The sequence below is a fragment of the Paralichthys olivaceus genome, chromosome 22 (assembly GCF_024713975.1).
Source record: "Paralichthys olivaceus isolate ysfri-2021 chromosome 22, ASM2471397v2, whole genome shotgun sequence".
NCBI lineage: Eukaryota > Metazoa > Chordata > Actinopteri > Pleuronectiformes > Paralichthyidae > Paralichthys > Paralichthys olivaceus.
Window position 1 is genome coordinate 9,331,320 of NC_091114.1, and position 14,267 is coordinate 9,345,586.

General features: G+C 40.7%; 1 protein-coding gene across 5 annotated transcripts in view; it reads left to right on the forward strand.

Annotated features, from left to right (window-relative positions):
• Nucleotides 1-14,267, forward strand: part of kcnip4a (potassium voltage-gated channel interacting protein 4a) — a 121,620-nt gene that overhangs the window by 70,132 nt on the left and 37,221 nt on the right. The window contains exon 1 of one of the 5 annotated variants that reach the window (XM_069518701.1): nt 9,248-9,469. The exons of the other annotated variants lie outside the window; for them this stretch is intronic. Coding sequence (XP_069374802.1) covers nt 9,361-9,469 — 109 coding nt within the window. The 5' untranslated portion in view covers nt 9,248-9,360. Of the gene's footprint in view, nt 1-9,247; nt 9,470-14,267 lie in introns of those variants that run through there. 5 annotated transcript variants of the gene reach the window in all.

The following is a 14,267-nucleotide window of genomic DNA, read 5'->3' on the forward strand; positions in this document are numbered from 1 at the left end:
TTCACTTCTTTCCTGATTAATCTGCAGTTTTATCTCATCTGAGTTCACGTCGCCACCTCACTAGTCCATGAAATTGACTGGAGTTCAGTCACCTTTTGGCTGAACGTTTCCGTCTAAACTGCTTCCATTTGCTTTTCCCTGCATTGATTTATTTTACAGTGGCAACACACACACACGCGCACACACAGCATGCCAATATGGACTCTCTGCCAAAGGACTCGCATATGTTGCATCTCAGTGTCCCCCCACCCCCGTGATAATGTGCAGATCAGCCCCGGTGTCGCAACTTGTAACAAAAAAAGACGACCGACTTTTATTAAAGGACGGTGAAATATTTAGTGGGTGGCTGGCGGACTGTCGTGGGGTTATATTTAGTGGTGTGTGGTGGGAGAGAGACAGAATGGGTGACACACGAAGAACAAAAAGTCATATTTCACTCAGGTACTTTGAGAGAGCTCGAGAGAAAAATGAATGAGGGGCTCTGTGCGACTCTCTCAGGCAATAGATCATAGAGCAGCCAGTCATGTGCACTGTAAGCACTTTTCACAGGGACCTAGAAAGCAGAACATGGGATCAGATACACCAGGTTGTGTACATGTACTCTACAAAGTACTACAGTGTGTGTAATTTGAAACGGTATAGTAGCGTTGTTTTTTTTTGTTCATGTTGAAACAGATTGTGACATCACTTCATTTAGTGTTTGATGGGAGCCAAAGAATGGTGTCATTTCTTCACGTTTCTCCACAATCTCGTCCTCTCGGTTACTGTTGCTACGCTTGAGTGTCTGGGCAGCTGACAAATGTGTTAGGCGAACACCATGTTGCGTCAGATAGAGTTTGGCAGGAGTTGCTGGATTGTGATTAAATCCAATAAAGAGCTGAGCCGAGCTGCTATGGTTTGCCTACACTTTGCATCCATACAGTGGATGAGATTTTGTGAAAAGCCTAGAGCTGTGGGGATGTGACCAACAATGGTATCAAGATAAAATCAATAAATATGGATAATTACGATAACCTGCAGCTCTACGGTGGAAAAGCAAAGAATCCCTGGTTAAGCTTATTATTGTAGCTGGTTATCTACTTTAACAAGATATTTTGTCAATCAATGTCAAAACCCCCCAAAAAATCTTTCGTATGAATTGAAATTAAACGTTTTAGTTCAGTTTATAGACCAATAATATTAATAGATTGAGGTTAAGATGGCATATAAAATAAAAGAAATGATAATGACAGTTGTTGTTCTTCCTGTTGGTTGATGAATTCTTTGTGATGCTCATATAGACCTGCAGCAGTGACTGTAACATCGTTGTCGAGGATCAAATTCAATCATATTAAATTGCGAATTCATGTCAGAACAGATTTTATATCAAATTCCCTCCTGATATTTTATCAAATTATGCAACACACTGACTCACAGCATGTAGGGTTCTTTAGATGAGGATAGAATAATAAAACATGCTTTGTCAAAGAGATCTTAGTGCTACTCCACTACCCACTCTAATGCTTTCCATTAATTTTCATAGCCGCACTCATCTACATGACAAGAGGTGACGGTGCAACAAACACCCAGAGGAACTTAGTTGCCGAACTCCGGCTTCGAGTGTCCCCACAGTGTTTCTAAATGTCACCCGGGAGAAAAGATGTGCCGGCTTCATTGTCGTGATGCCTGCAGATATGTTTGGCCTCGTGCCGTGTGTCAGTATCATTTCAAACATGTCGCCTGTTTGTGTCGTGTGCGTGGGGAGTTGATGAGTGGATTTGTGTAGGAGTTAGGATCATTTAGAAGTAGAGCAGCTGGAAAACAGCAAAACATTAACTATGACTCAGGCTTCCAACTGGTAAATTAATGTTGGTGTTCAAACTTGTACAAAAAACTTTAAATCAGTTGCCGGCTTAGAATTATAACTAATGCAAACTAAGTTGAGATGGAAGCTGTTTTATCGTCACATTAGCGCAAGTAGTTCTGGCCCCGTCTCCGTCCAGGCCTTCTGGTGTTTACAAACCTGAGTGGAGACTGCGGTCGACCACAGGGAGAGCAGCTGTCATTTTTGGGTGTAGCCATGACGCCAATCACCATGCTCACCTTCAGCCAAATCTGACCACATGAAAAATAAAATATTGTGTGGAAAAGCAAACCTTTGGAGCTTATCTCACTTACTTGCTATGTGAAGCACTTTGAGACCACATGAATAACAGAAACCCATAAAACACAGCAGTAGGTCCATAAAGTACCAAACATTAAAAATTACTAAACAGAAAACTAGAATCTGATGATCAAAAAGCAGGATATTCCAGAGCCTGAGGGCTGATTTGGAAAAGCTCTGTCCCTCTTTGTCTTCAGCTGAGACAGATCTTGAACCTAAAGTAGTCCCTTATTGCTGGGATGAAAGATCTGAGATATATATAAAGTCTAAAATATGCAGCTAAATAAGCTGTTCCAGTAATCAAAGCATGATGAGATTTTTATTTAAATTTGAGCATAGGTTGAATTCTGGCACCTTAAATGATGTAAAAAATATTTTAAAACACTTTGCTGGTCAAAGCTTAAGTTAAAGTCAAGATTTCTAGCAACAGGCTTACAATGTTAAAACAAGTGCCCAGTAGATGGCAGTATTTAAATGTCAGTGTTGCTGTAGCCAATAACAACAATTTCTTTTACATATACATACACATATACATCCAGGTTCTTGCATCAACCCATAGAGAGCCCAGCATACTCAAACTGTGTGTGCACAAATAAGATGACCACATAGGAACGCATAAAAAACAGTAATTGACCCTTGAGACACCCCATTCTGGATTGTAGCAAAAAAAAGAAAAATGGTGGTTAATGGATACAAGTATTTTTATGGAATCCTATTTCAGGAAGATCGGATTTGATCCGACCGTGGCCTGTATCTAAAGATGGACGTATTTATACGTCAAAAAACTATTTAAACCCAAACTTACCAGAAAAAATTAACACTTGAGCAAACAGTGAGACAAGAACTACCTAAAATTACACAAACCGTCTTTAGTAAACATTTATTTGTTGCATACTTTGACTTTTTTGGTCCAACATGATGAGGCAGGATTTATGACCAGTACTTTTCAGGAGCTGTCATTTCTTCCATCTTTATTTACTGTCCATGGATCTAACAGAGTGCAGTGCCGGAAATACCCACCCACACATTTCTCGAGTACGTCTCATAAAATGCCATGATTGCATCAAAAGCATCTCTCGACTCAAGCAGTGTAAGAACAGAGCACATGCCAGCATCATAGGTCCTTAAAAGAAGAAGAATGGTTCTCCCACAGCAGCAGGGTGGGGGGTGGGGGGTTGCTTGGAAACGATTTTTCTTCAAGTATTTAGGTGATGAAATGTCATCTTGAAATAGGGCAGTAATTTTCACAAGCCACATGTCCAGGCTTGAGCAAACTCCGAGCTTCGGATTCACTGACTGAGAGTTAAAGACAGAAAATGCAGTGAAGCTGAAGTGAAATGTCTCTGTAGGCTGTGAAAACAGTTTTTAATTAAAACCCTTGATGAATGCTGATCTTCTTGAGCCTCTAAAATATAAAGAATAACCGTTTCTGCTGTGAAAACTGACCCATCTGCTTAAAAATAAATCTCATCATTTTGCCCAGCCCATCTGTCACTTGAAGCATTTCTCACTCAGTTGTTGAGAAGTGTCGGGCGGACGTTTCAGTGTGATGGAGATTCGAGGGAACATTTAGAGCTTTCATGCTTCTGAAGCACTGTTCATCTCACCTTAGGTACGAGTAGTGAACCGTATCACAGTGTTAACCAGCAGCCAGTGACAAGTCCTCCAAGGACTCTGGGAAATGCCCAGTGGTCATTACTACAGGGGAGATGACATTCAGAACATAATTGTCTTTTATGAATAATCGTGAACTGCCTGAATCTGCCGAGAAGCACTTTCCAACATGTTCATGTTCAGGCTCAGTTTGCATTTTAAAAAGGTGGATTTCTGAATGTAAGTCTCCCTCTGGAAACACGTTTATTCTACCAACAGCAGTAAAATATCATTGATTTGAAATCAAAGTTAACAACATAGAAATACTCCTGATGTCTCTATTCTCTGTTGTGCAGATGTGCAAAGGCCACTCGTACATGAGGGAACAAGGAGTGGTCACCTATGCAGCCTCCACTTCCCCTCTTAGTGTCTTTTTATTCTTTCTTTTATCTGAAAACATGTATCTCAGCCCTGCTCAAAGTCACCGTGTCATTATCCTCTGTTGGTTTTTCAGATCTCTAAATTAGCATTTAAATGGAAAAGCAAAGGCACATCCGTTGGATTTTGGAGCTGCGAGCTCATTTTTTGGTTTCCACTCTTTGCTCTGTGAAATTAATCACCTCATGCCCACAGGGTGACCAGGTATTAAGAGGGGCTCACTCAGAACTTGAGTGAATGACCGGGGTCCTGCTCGGGGAACGCTCCATAGGTGCAGAGAAGTGGGCTCCAGCGTGCACGGACACCGGTGCGGCTCATTGTGAATCATGGCAGCTCACACTGAGAGCGAATCAAGTGATTTACTGATGCCCCAGGGTGCAGGCCTGGTTCACTCATAACCATGATGTAAGAGTGTTTGAATCCATCATAATACCCAATGACACAGTTGATTTAATGTCAGGATAATGTTTGTACTGTATATTTATGTGAATCACATGACAGAAAAGGTTGACGTTTTGATCAAAGACAATTGATTCATAAAGAATATACCTTAATAATTCCTATGTATCAAAAAGAGCCATATGTTTTTCTGTTTCTCACTAGAGCTTTATTGTAAAATAATAACAAGATATTATAAAACATATTATACATGACATTATTTGAATCTGGTGACAAATGTAAAACCTTTTACATTTTTTTTGACCATTCATCACTTCCTGGCTCTTGTTCACCTGCGTCAGAGCTTTGACTTGTTCGTTCTCGTCGTCGCCACTTGATGGCAGCAAAATCAAAGAAACACTGAGAAAAGGTTAAACAACACTGGTGTATATTGATGGATTCTTTTTTTTTTTTTCTCCAACTGCCAATCTCATAATAGCTGTACTTATATTTGGGTCTCGTCAGTGATGAAAACCAGGATCAGAGTCAGGATTTAGATCATCTCAAACAAATACTTTAGCAAAGCAGATCTATTGTCTTATATTAATTCCATATTTCAGTCTTCATTCAGGAACAGGACCCTGCCTTCCCTCCACTATCGCTTTCATTACAACAAAGACAATGTTTGCTTTCATTGCATGTGAGTGTTTTATATTAGGTTACGTTCTTCCAGGAAAATGTCTCGCGCAACAAATTTGACTGCAGACTCATTGTACCGCAATCCATTACTGGACATTTAACAAGGCCCCAATCACATTAATTTGCAATTAACCACGTTGTTTGAAGGTTGCAGGCCACGGGGGCCGTCTTGTTTAAACGCCACGTTGCAGCTTTGTTGTTTTATCTGGAGATGGAAATTCAATAGTAACTTCATTTACCTGAAAGGAAACTTCCACTCTTCCACTGGCTGTGGTTGTTCATTTACGATAAGGGGAGATTTTTACTGGACCTGCAGGTGCACTAATCACACTTGCAATCACGATAATTGAAATAAATCTATATATAGGGAGAAGGGGGGCTAATGAAGTGGATAATCCCTTGTTGAGTAATCATACATAACCTCATCTTTTCCCTTTCACTAGTTTTCAACAGATGTTACTCGAACTGGCATCAACTGAGTGATTCTTGGATGTATTGTAAACTGTGGATTGATTCAAATTCATTTAATTTGATTATTTTTGGGAGGACTGAGAAGGAAAATGTTCTCTTCCCGATGGCTCCAATACTCTTTTGCTTCAAGGCTGTGATTGTCACTTTATTATAGTTTGAAAGCAATTTCCGAAGTTTTTCTGTTGCCCTTGTTGACACTAGTAATTTCTGACAAAAGAAAACTACGGTAAACGACGAGGTATTGGATCAGTCTTAGATTTGCATACTTGCTAATGCCTGTCACGGCATTTTCGACTGTGATACTCAAAAAGGCAGTCGAATATAGAGGCATTTCCCTTGCTGGTATTGGGAAATCGACAAAGAGAAAAATAAAAAAATACTCAGTCTTATCCTTCTGAATGGAAGAATCCATGTTTATAGTCGCTGCAAACGTCCTCTGGCACCTACAATCCAACGTGAGCTTTACCCGACGCGCCACAATGCTTCCAAACTGGCAATTACCTTCATCCCCAATCACGCACTGATTGATACGACATACTGAGTGCTGATGACACGCACGACACCTTGATTGTCTTCAATGACATTAGCCAGGAGGGTTGATTACACCCTATGCAAAGTTCTGAGGTGATTGAAGAGCAGATGTTTGAAATTTCTGCGCGATTAGGTCACATTGGCGTTAAAATAGAAACACATCGCGAAATCGCTTGAAATCAAAACTGCACCTGGGGGTTCTTTCACCGTCTGCGTTTTTTTCCGGAGAAACTTCCATTACACCTTCTTGTCACCTTTTTAAACCCTGTTCCCTCAGAGCTGCCTACACAGCTGTCTGTCCTGTCTTGTCCAAACACACACACACACACACACATACACACACACACACACTCACACTCTCACACACTCTCTCCTGGGGGCTCAGGAGCTATATTTGGCTCCTGCTCAGCTGCCACAAATAAAGAAAAGTAACTGATAGTGGGCTAAATGAGCTGCCCAGTCGCGTTCACAGCGCAGAGGTTGTTTCCATGGTAAATTCACTGTCCTAAAAATTCTCTTTGAGCCGACGGACTGTGAAGATGAGTGTGGGATCACTTCCATCCCTGAGAGGATCTGAAAAGGGAGCTTTATCTCTGGGGCAGCTTTTTTAATTATAAGCTACAATGTCACTTTATTTTTTTCTTGATAAGCATGCAAAGAGCGTCCTGGAAGGATCGTTGCCCTTCATCAAAGGGCTGCGGTTTGCTTTTCTTTGGCTCATTTTAAAAATCTGATAGAAGCTACCAGCGCCTTTCATCTGTTTCTGGCAGACACATGTCATAAGTTTACATGGCCCATTTTGAAGACGCTTTCAGGTCAGGCTATAAATTTTGTAAACGCCAGCTTCTGTATCTATAGGATGTGAGCGAGGCAGTGAGGGATCCCTGAAGGTGGAATAGACGTTATGATAAAACCTTATCGTTGATGTATACACTGTTTGCTGCTGAGAACCAGGAGCCACCACATGAACATATCCTTTGTCTCCAGCAGCCACCTGCTGCCGGCTGCAGCCACGTTTTCAGCCCGCTCCCTCCAAGTCCTTTCTTCTCTGCCATGTTGCCTTTCTCCCTGACCTCTCCCTCGCCACCTCACCATTAAGGTGTCACGCTTTATTTTAAGTCCGGGTGACGGCGAGGTCGCGAATGCAGGTGATGGCTCCAGCTGTGATTTTTTTATTTTTTTTACACTGATCTGTCCTCCCACAGCTTCTTTGTTGAGTCTGGACTCTAGAGTCACAACCATCATTCAAGATTTAATATCGGAAGGGTGGAAATATTTGACATGAGTTATTCCTGTCAGTGAAATTATCACAGCAATTGTGGGATCATTATTTTTGCTGTTATTCAAACAAAAATCTGCATTTGTGTTTCTGTTTTGAGCCATTTTCCATTTTGCTCTCTTGGGATCACAAAGATTATAAACACTGTTTCCTTACACACTGTATTTCATCATAGAATTCATCCATAGACATTTTAATTCACACCTGCAAACATTTTATCCGTCTTTCAATTGTGTATATACAATTTAGTGTGTGAAATTAATTCTATTTTCTAATGTGATAGGAAATCTTTGGTGAAATGAAAACCTTCCATGATTTATTGCAGCGTATGCTAAGTCAACCTCTTGCTAACACGAATATTATTACAGTTCCTTTTAAGAACAGGCCGGCTGAAGCTAAATGTGATGTAATTGAGAGAAAATGCAGGTAAACAGGTCAGTGCTTCCCCTGAGGACATTTTTAGCAGTGGTGCGACACAAAGTGCATTTTTAGTTGTGTGCTTCAATCGCCTGAAAGAACCGTTGAAATAATATTACGTTTCCATTGCCATTTGTTAGTTTGCAGCATTACTAAAAAAAAACTACTTTCCATGACCTCAGGAGAAACTCGTTACATCACAGAGAGGATCTGGAGAAATGCTTTTCGACACTTGACAGGTTATTGAGCAAAAAAGTTAAAAATCAAAGAATGCAAATGAAGAATACAAATTTTAGTGCACATAGATAGAAAGAAATAATAGAAACTTTAAGTGTCATTCTTTTAAAACATCTAAAATATCAAATATGACAATTACACGTCAAAGTTGCAACTGTTTAGTCTAAGTTTGTACCTCTTTGAAGTTGGCACCCTGATATAATTAGGATATTAATTTAAAAAAGTGTTGATTTTTGTTTGCATAGTTTGTGAAGAATTAAAAATTGTGTTTGAAAGGTTTTAGAGTTATTATAGATGTTAGCATGCAATGAATAACCAAATGACTCCAGTGACCTGGACTATGAAGCAGGATTTATGGTGATCGGGGTAACTTCAGGTTTAGTCCGTTTTCCTATAATTAGGATAAATCACCATGGTAACTTATGCTGACTGGCAAGATAAGTTTAAGATAAGTGACGATCAACTCATATAAAAGCACCTGATCAATCAATTCCTTTGAAATCTGAAATCCATCTTTTCAGAGGATCCAGTGGAGCAGGTGTGTAATGTTACAGGGTCTCAGCCGAGGACAAGGGTCGTCAGGGACTGTCAAAATCCTTTAGCTTGCTCAGATGACCATCTTTGTGAGAGATGAGACATTTTAGTCTTGACCATGATTGTGGCAACAGAGCAGGATTGCACTGAAATGGATAAACTTTAAGGAAGATTTTGTGTTTTGATCGTTGCTGTGGTGAAAACCACCACTTCCATGGGTTTGACCTTTTCACACACCTCAGTACTCGGTAGCTCACAGCAACCGGTGGATGACCTGCATCTCTTATCCTCCTGTTATGTTTCCAGCAGTCTGTCCATCATCTCCCACCACGTTCAGGTTCATCCTCCCTCCTCTTGCCCTCTTTCTCCTCCTCGCCTGTTTCCTCTCCTCACGCCCCCCTCGTCTTTATCCTCACCATTCCACCCTCCTCCCCACCTACCTCCCTCTCCTTTCTCTTCCACACTTTCCCCCCTCCTTTCCCTGCCTCTCTCTCTCTCTCTCTGTGACTTGTCGCCGGTCTCCTCATCACGAGCAGGAGATGCAGGGGGCTCTTAAGTGGCATTTAATGGCCCGCTGACGGCGGTGCATGCTGAGCTCCGTACACGTCTTTGGCCATGGGCAGCGTATGACCCGTCTGACATGTCGACTATGAACTTGGAGGGGCTGGAGATGATTGCCGTGCTGGTGGTCGTGGTCCTGTTTGTTAAGGTGCTCGAGCAGTTTGGTTTGTTAGAAGACAGCTATGACGGTAAGGAAACAGCTGAATCCATTCGTGTTTTCTTTTTTCTTTTGGTTTAGTAGCAATCTACAACTGAGTTCAAAAGCAGCTGGTTTATTTGGTCTATGAGGCATCTGCAGTTAAGAGTTGTCTGTGCGTCCCTGTGGTACAGATGTGTGAAGATGATGTGGTTCTCAAAGTGTGTAGATTCAGGGATTCCATCTGTTGCATCTCTTTGGATGTTGCTGGTGAAAATAATTTACAGTGTGCACCAAGAAAAGTGCAAGAAAAACTAAGAATCTGATTTATTTTATATAATATTCTGGGATCACAAGATATGTAAACATTAGAATAGATGAGTCATAGATCCTAATCCAATTATGGAGATTGTTTTTTGAACTTTTTGCACTTTGTCTTTGCATAGAACTTTCAGTGTGTCACGTGTCAGGCAGTCGTCAGCTTCTGCATCTGTCCTGTCTTTTATTCTAATAGGTTCCCTCTTTGCATGATTCACTGGACTCTGCTGCTGATTGGCTCCACAGCTCCACAATTGTCCGAATTATGAAATCTAATGCTTCTTTTGTTTTGAAATGTTCCCTCCATCTCACTCTCCAGTCGCCTCTGTTGCATCTTCGACACTTTGCTTCTATTCTTTGATGGTTATTAGATTTTAATGGAATTAGATTGGATGGGAAAGCTTGCAGCGTCTGTGGGTTGGCTAACTTATTTATCCAAATGAGAGTGGGACGGTTGAGGATCGAATGCAGCAGCTGGAACCGGGGAGATCCTGCAGCTTCAGAGTCGGAGAGTGTTGCCATGGTGACGTTTGGCATGAAACGGGTGAAATTAAAAGCAGATTGAAATATTAAATATGCTGCCCCTCTGGAAATTAACCTTTTGATCATGAGTTAATAAGTTGGTTGCAATGGAACAGTGTAGAAATGATGAAAAGTGGATTTTGACTGAAGACACTGAAAGACGTCTTCTCCTCCATTGTGGAACTTTTTTGGGGGGGTTCTCTTTCTTTCTCATGTTTTTGTAGCTTAGAAGAGAATAAAGGTCGAAGCTGCACCCACTGGAGGTTTGTCAAGGTGCCATAAAGCGATTCACTCCCACCAAAGTGTGAATCTAATATTCAGGACTTGGGTCTCTCTGGCACCAGAGACCACCTGTTGTTTATAAGCTGTTTGCCTTATGGTTGTGCTTCCACAAGTGAGAGGCAAACACATGTCTTTAGATTCATTCTAGAGTAAACTCCTAATGGTGCTTCTTTGGTCATTTATTAATATTTACTCAATAAAAAGTTAGGATCGTTTTTTGGTTTTGTTTTTTTACAACCAACCTCCTCTTTGTTTTTACTGAAGCGATATATTTCTGTTTTCCACAATATGTTGAAATGAACGCCCACTTAAAGGACGCAAACGGCAACAATCACATTCACACGTGGGATTGTGAGAGTTCCACAAACGCCCCTTTCCCTCAGCTCGGTCTCTGCTGAGATATTCATGCAGTTTGTTTGTGGTGGTGAGGATCTGCTTGTGTCTGAGACTGAACATCTATATTTGAAGTTACTGTCTTATAAATTTAAACTTGCAAATCCTTTAAGATTTTTTTGACTACACGCAATATATTTTTTTAAAGATTCCAGTTCTCAGCTTTTGGAAAAGTTCAAGTGAAATAGCTACAAGAAGTTAAAACAAATCACTCATGAGGGGGAAAAAAATCTCGATTAAATCCTTAATTGTGTTAATGTTAAAAAACATGATGATTGATGTCTGGCATTTAGGAGTTTCACCTCCTCATTTTTAAATCAGCTCCATTTTAATCACCATTTTGATAAATGTCATGCTTATTCCATGTTCCAATTAATTTTAACCAGAACTATTTGAATACTTCAAATAAGAGGAGAAGGCTTAATTATTGTGACAAATTTGTGGATTTTTATGAGGAAAGTGATGGTCTATATGGCTTGGCAAGTTATTAAAGTGAGATTTTGCAGGTTTATTGTTGTTTGCATGTACAGTTCTGTATTTGTTGAAGTCATCTGTAGAGGCCTTTTCAGATGTGACCAAAGAAATAAGTTTTTCTGCTTATATTCCTTAAAAAAATGCAATAGCAGTGACTTTAACTGTTTATAAGAATGCAAACATATTCAGTTTTAGTCAGATCAGGTATTTTGAGATGCAAAATGGAAAATCTGTTTCTTTTTAAAGGGACAATTAAAGAAAAAAATAGGTTCCATGTTCAATGTCGTGAAATGTGGATGTTTTTCTTCAGATTGCAGATGAATAAAAATCTGTCTCTCCCAAAATCTAATCAGACTTGAAGTAACACAGACATTTGTTGAGCTGCTCTGTGGTGTCCTCTCCCACTGGATGGTTTCTGATTAAAAATAGACTTGCAACACAGCCGGACGCAAATGGCTCTTTTCAGGCTCTGTGTCTCCGTGACAGTGAGTGACAGTGGTGTAGCACCAGTGCTCGGGCACGTGGCGGCTGACGGGATCAGCTTTTGCTAATGAGTCCAATCACACATCAGACGTTCATAGTTTTTTGTGTTATTCTCAGATGAGACAAATTAGCATTTACTTTTTAACAGAACATTTGCATCCAACTGCTTCAAATACAGTGCACATATGGTCCCTGACTGTATATTATTGTGTTTGTACCATATCCAAAGACATGACTGCAACATGCGACTCCTCCAATTGTTGCAGGTTTTACGTACTTTACAGTAAATCTCAGCTGAAGCGACTTGGCTGTGTTTAGGGATCAGGCTATACATTGTGTGTGTGTGTGTGTGTGTGTGTGTGTGTGAGAGAGAGAGAGATACGGAGCCTTCATTCAACATGCTAAATGTTTCTGTTATTAAGCGCTGAGCTGTAAGTGAATGGATCCAGTTGAAATACATATGTGATGTTTTGCAGAAAGGCCTAAGCCGTGCACCGTTTATCACACACAGCACATGTCCTGGATGCATAAAGGATTCTCAATATATTCCAGTGGGCGTGCACAATAGATGAAACATGTAGTTTGCATCATAATAATATCTTCTAAGAGGATGACTTGATGCACATGCATAGGTGCTTCTACGACGCATGGTTTCCTGGAGTAAGAGAGGCGTACTGTACAGTCAGAGCAGCAGTAGATGAAAGAAATCTGGTGAAGTGCTGACATGAGGTGGCTTCTGGTGTTTGATGATGCTTTTTTATGACACTTTGTGGAGTTCTGTTACTTGTACAATACAATAGTTTGGAAATCCTATCAAAAATGAATGCATAGCTGGGAGCTTTTACTCCATCATGTGATTCATATCGCCAACAAAAGATTTTATGAAAATACGCATAAACAATACCAGCATGTGTCAGAGTACATTCAAAAAACATGACGTCCTTCTCAAAGAATATCCACATCATGGTCATTTTAATGGATGACACTGAATGAATCTGGAAACGTTTTTTGTGGGCCCCCAGGCGGGGTGGCACTGACTCCCAGGGGTCATAGCAAAGTGTTGCCTACTTGACTATAAAGATATAACATTGAATCATGAACTGTCCAGACACTGTTTCACTGGGGAACATATGAAAGTTACCAGCAGAGGGAACCAAAGCTTTCTGTCAGAATCAACCAGCAACACCAGCTGCCAGTCTGGGTGTGGAGAGGAGAAGTCAACAGGGTTTTTTTTCCACTGACAGTTAAAATTAGCAAATTAATAAATCGTCTACCAAGATGAGCTTGGTCCCTTCAGGTGATCCTGCTTCCTGTTTTGTCCAGAAATACACAGATTAGGGATAAAACATAATCTCTATTCTGAATATGCAGAATCTGTAGGTGGGGGGGGGCATGATTTTTGGGGCCTTAAGCCTTCTGGTTTCTAGTTTGACCAATTATGTTTCAGCAGGCTTGTGGAGAGGAGATTAATTGATTAATTTGCAATTATACACAGATAAATTAGCCAAGAATGTCATCTGGATGTAAAACTGTTCGTGTTTTGTGGGGAGAAAAGTTTGACTCCTGTGGACTCATCAGACTTTGAAAAGTGTTCAGCCATGATGGAGTCTTGGCCCTGATACCTGCTGTCTACACTAGACGCCCTAAAATATTGGTAGTTTCCCCCAGAGGCGAATTTCTCATAATTTCACAGATGGGCTGTGAGATTTATGATCCTCCCAGGCTACTGTCTTTTGTACACTTAAAAACAAATAGTCACATGTCCTTCAATGAAGTATTAAAAACTACACTTTAACACAGTTTTTGATAATTGGGTCTCAGACAGGTATTACAGGCACATTCACAGCTTTCCACTGAATTAAAAACAGTCAGTGGCGTCTCCGCAGGCATTTGCTTCTCTCCGTCATCAATCACTGCAGTAACAAGGGAGCCACCGGCGAGTGTTTCCCAGCATCCCCGTCTGCACAGCTGTGATTCGTTTTAGCTGCTCGCTGCAGAAATCCACTTGTAAGAGGGCAAATTGTTTTGCAGCTTGATTGAGAATCACTCGAGCCGGAGCCGTCGAGCTTTACACAGTAAAGCAGCGCTGTTGATTTGCATTTGGTGAAGATCATTTTCAAGGCGACTGAATACGGAACAAAGCTTTATGTGAGCCGTGGTGAAACAAAGCTCTGTGTGGTGCATCTTTTGAAGTGAACACTTCAAACCAAAAGCAACCAGCTTTGACCTTGTGCTTTTATTATTTAACAAACTCAAACTTTTTACGTATCGAGCATTTGATAAAGTATCGAGCCTTTGTTTTCCTGCTCCGATTAACATTCGGATTGTCTGGGTCAGGTGATCTCTCGCAGAAATGATTTGTCCGCGACGAAAAACGA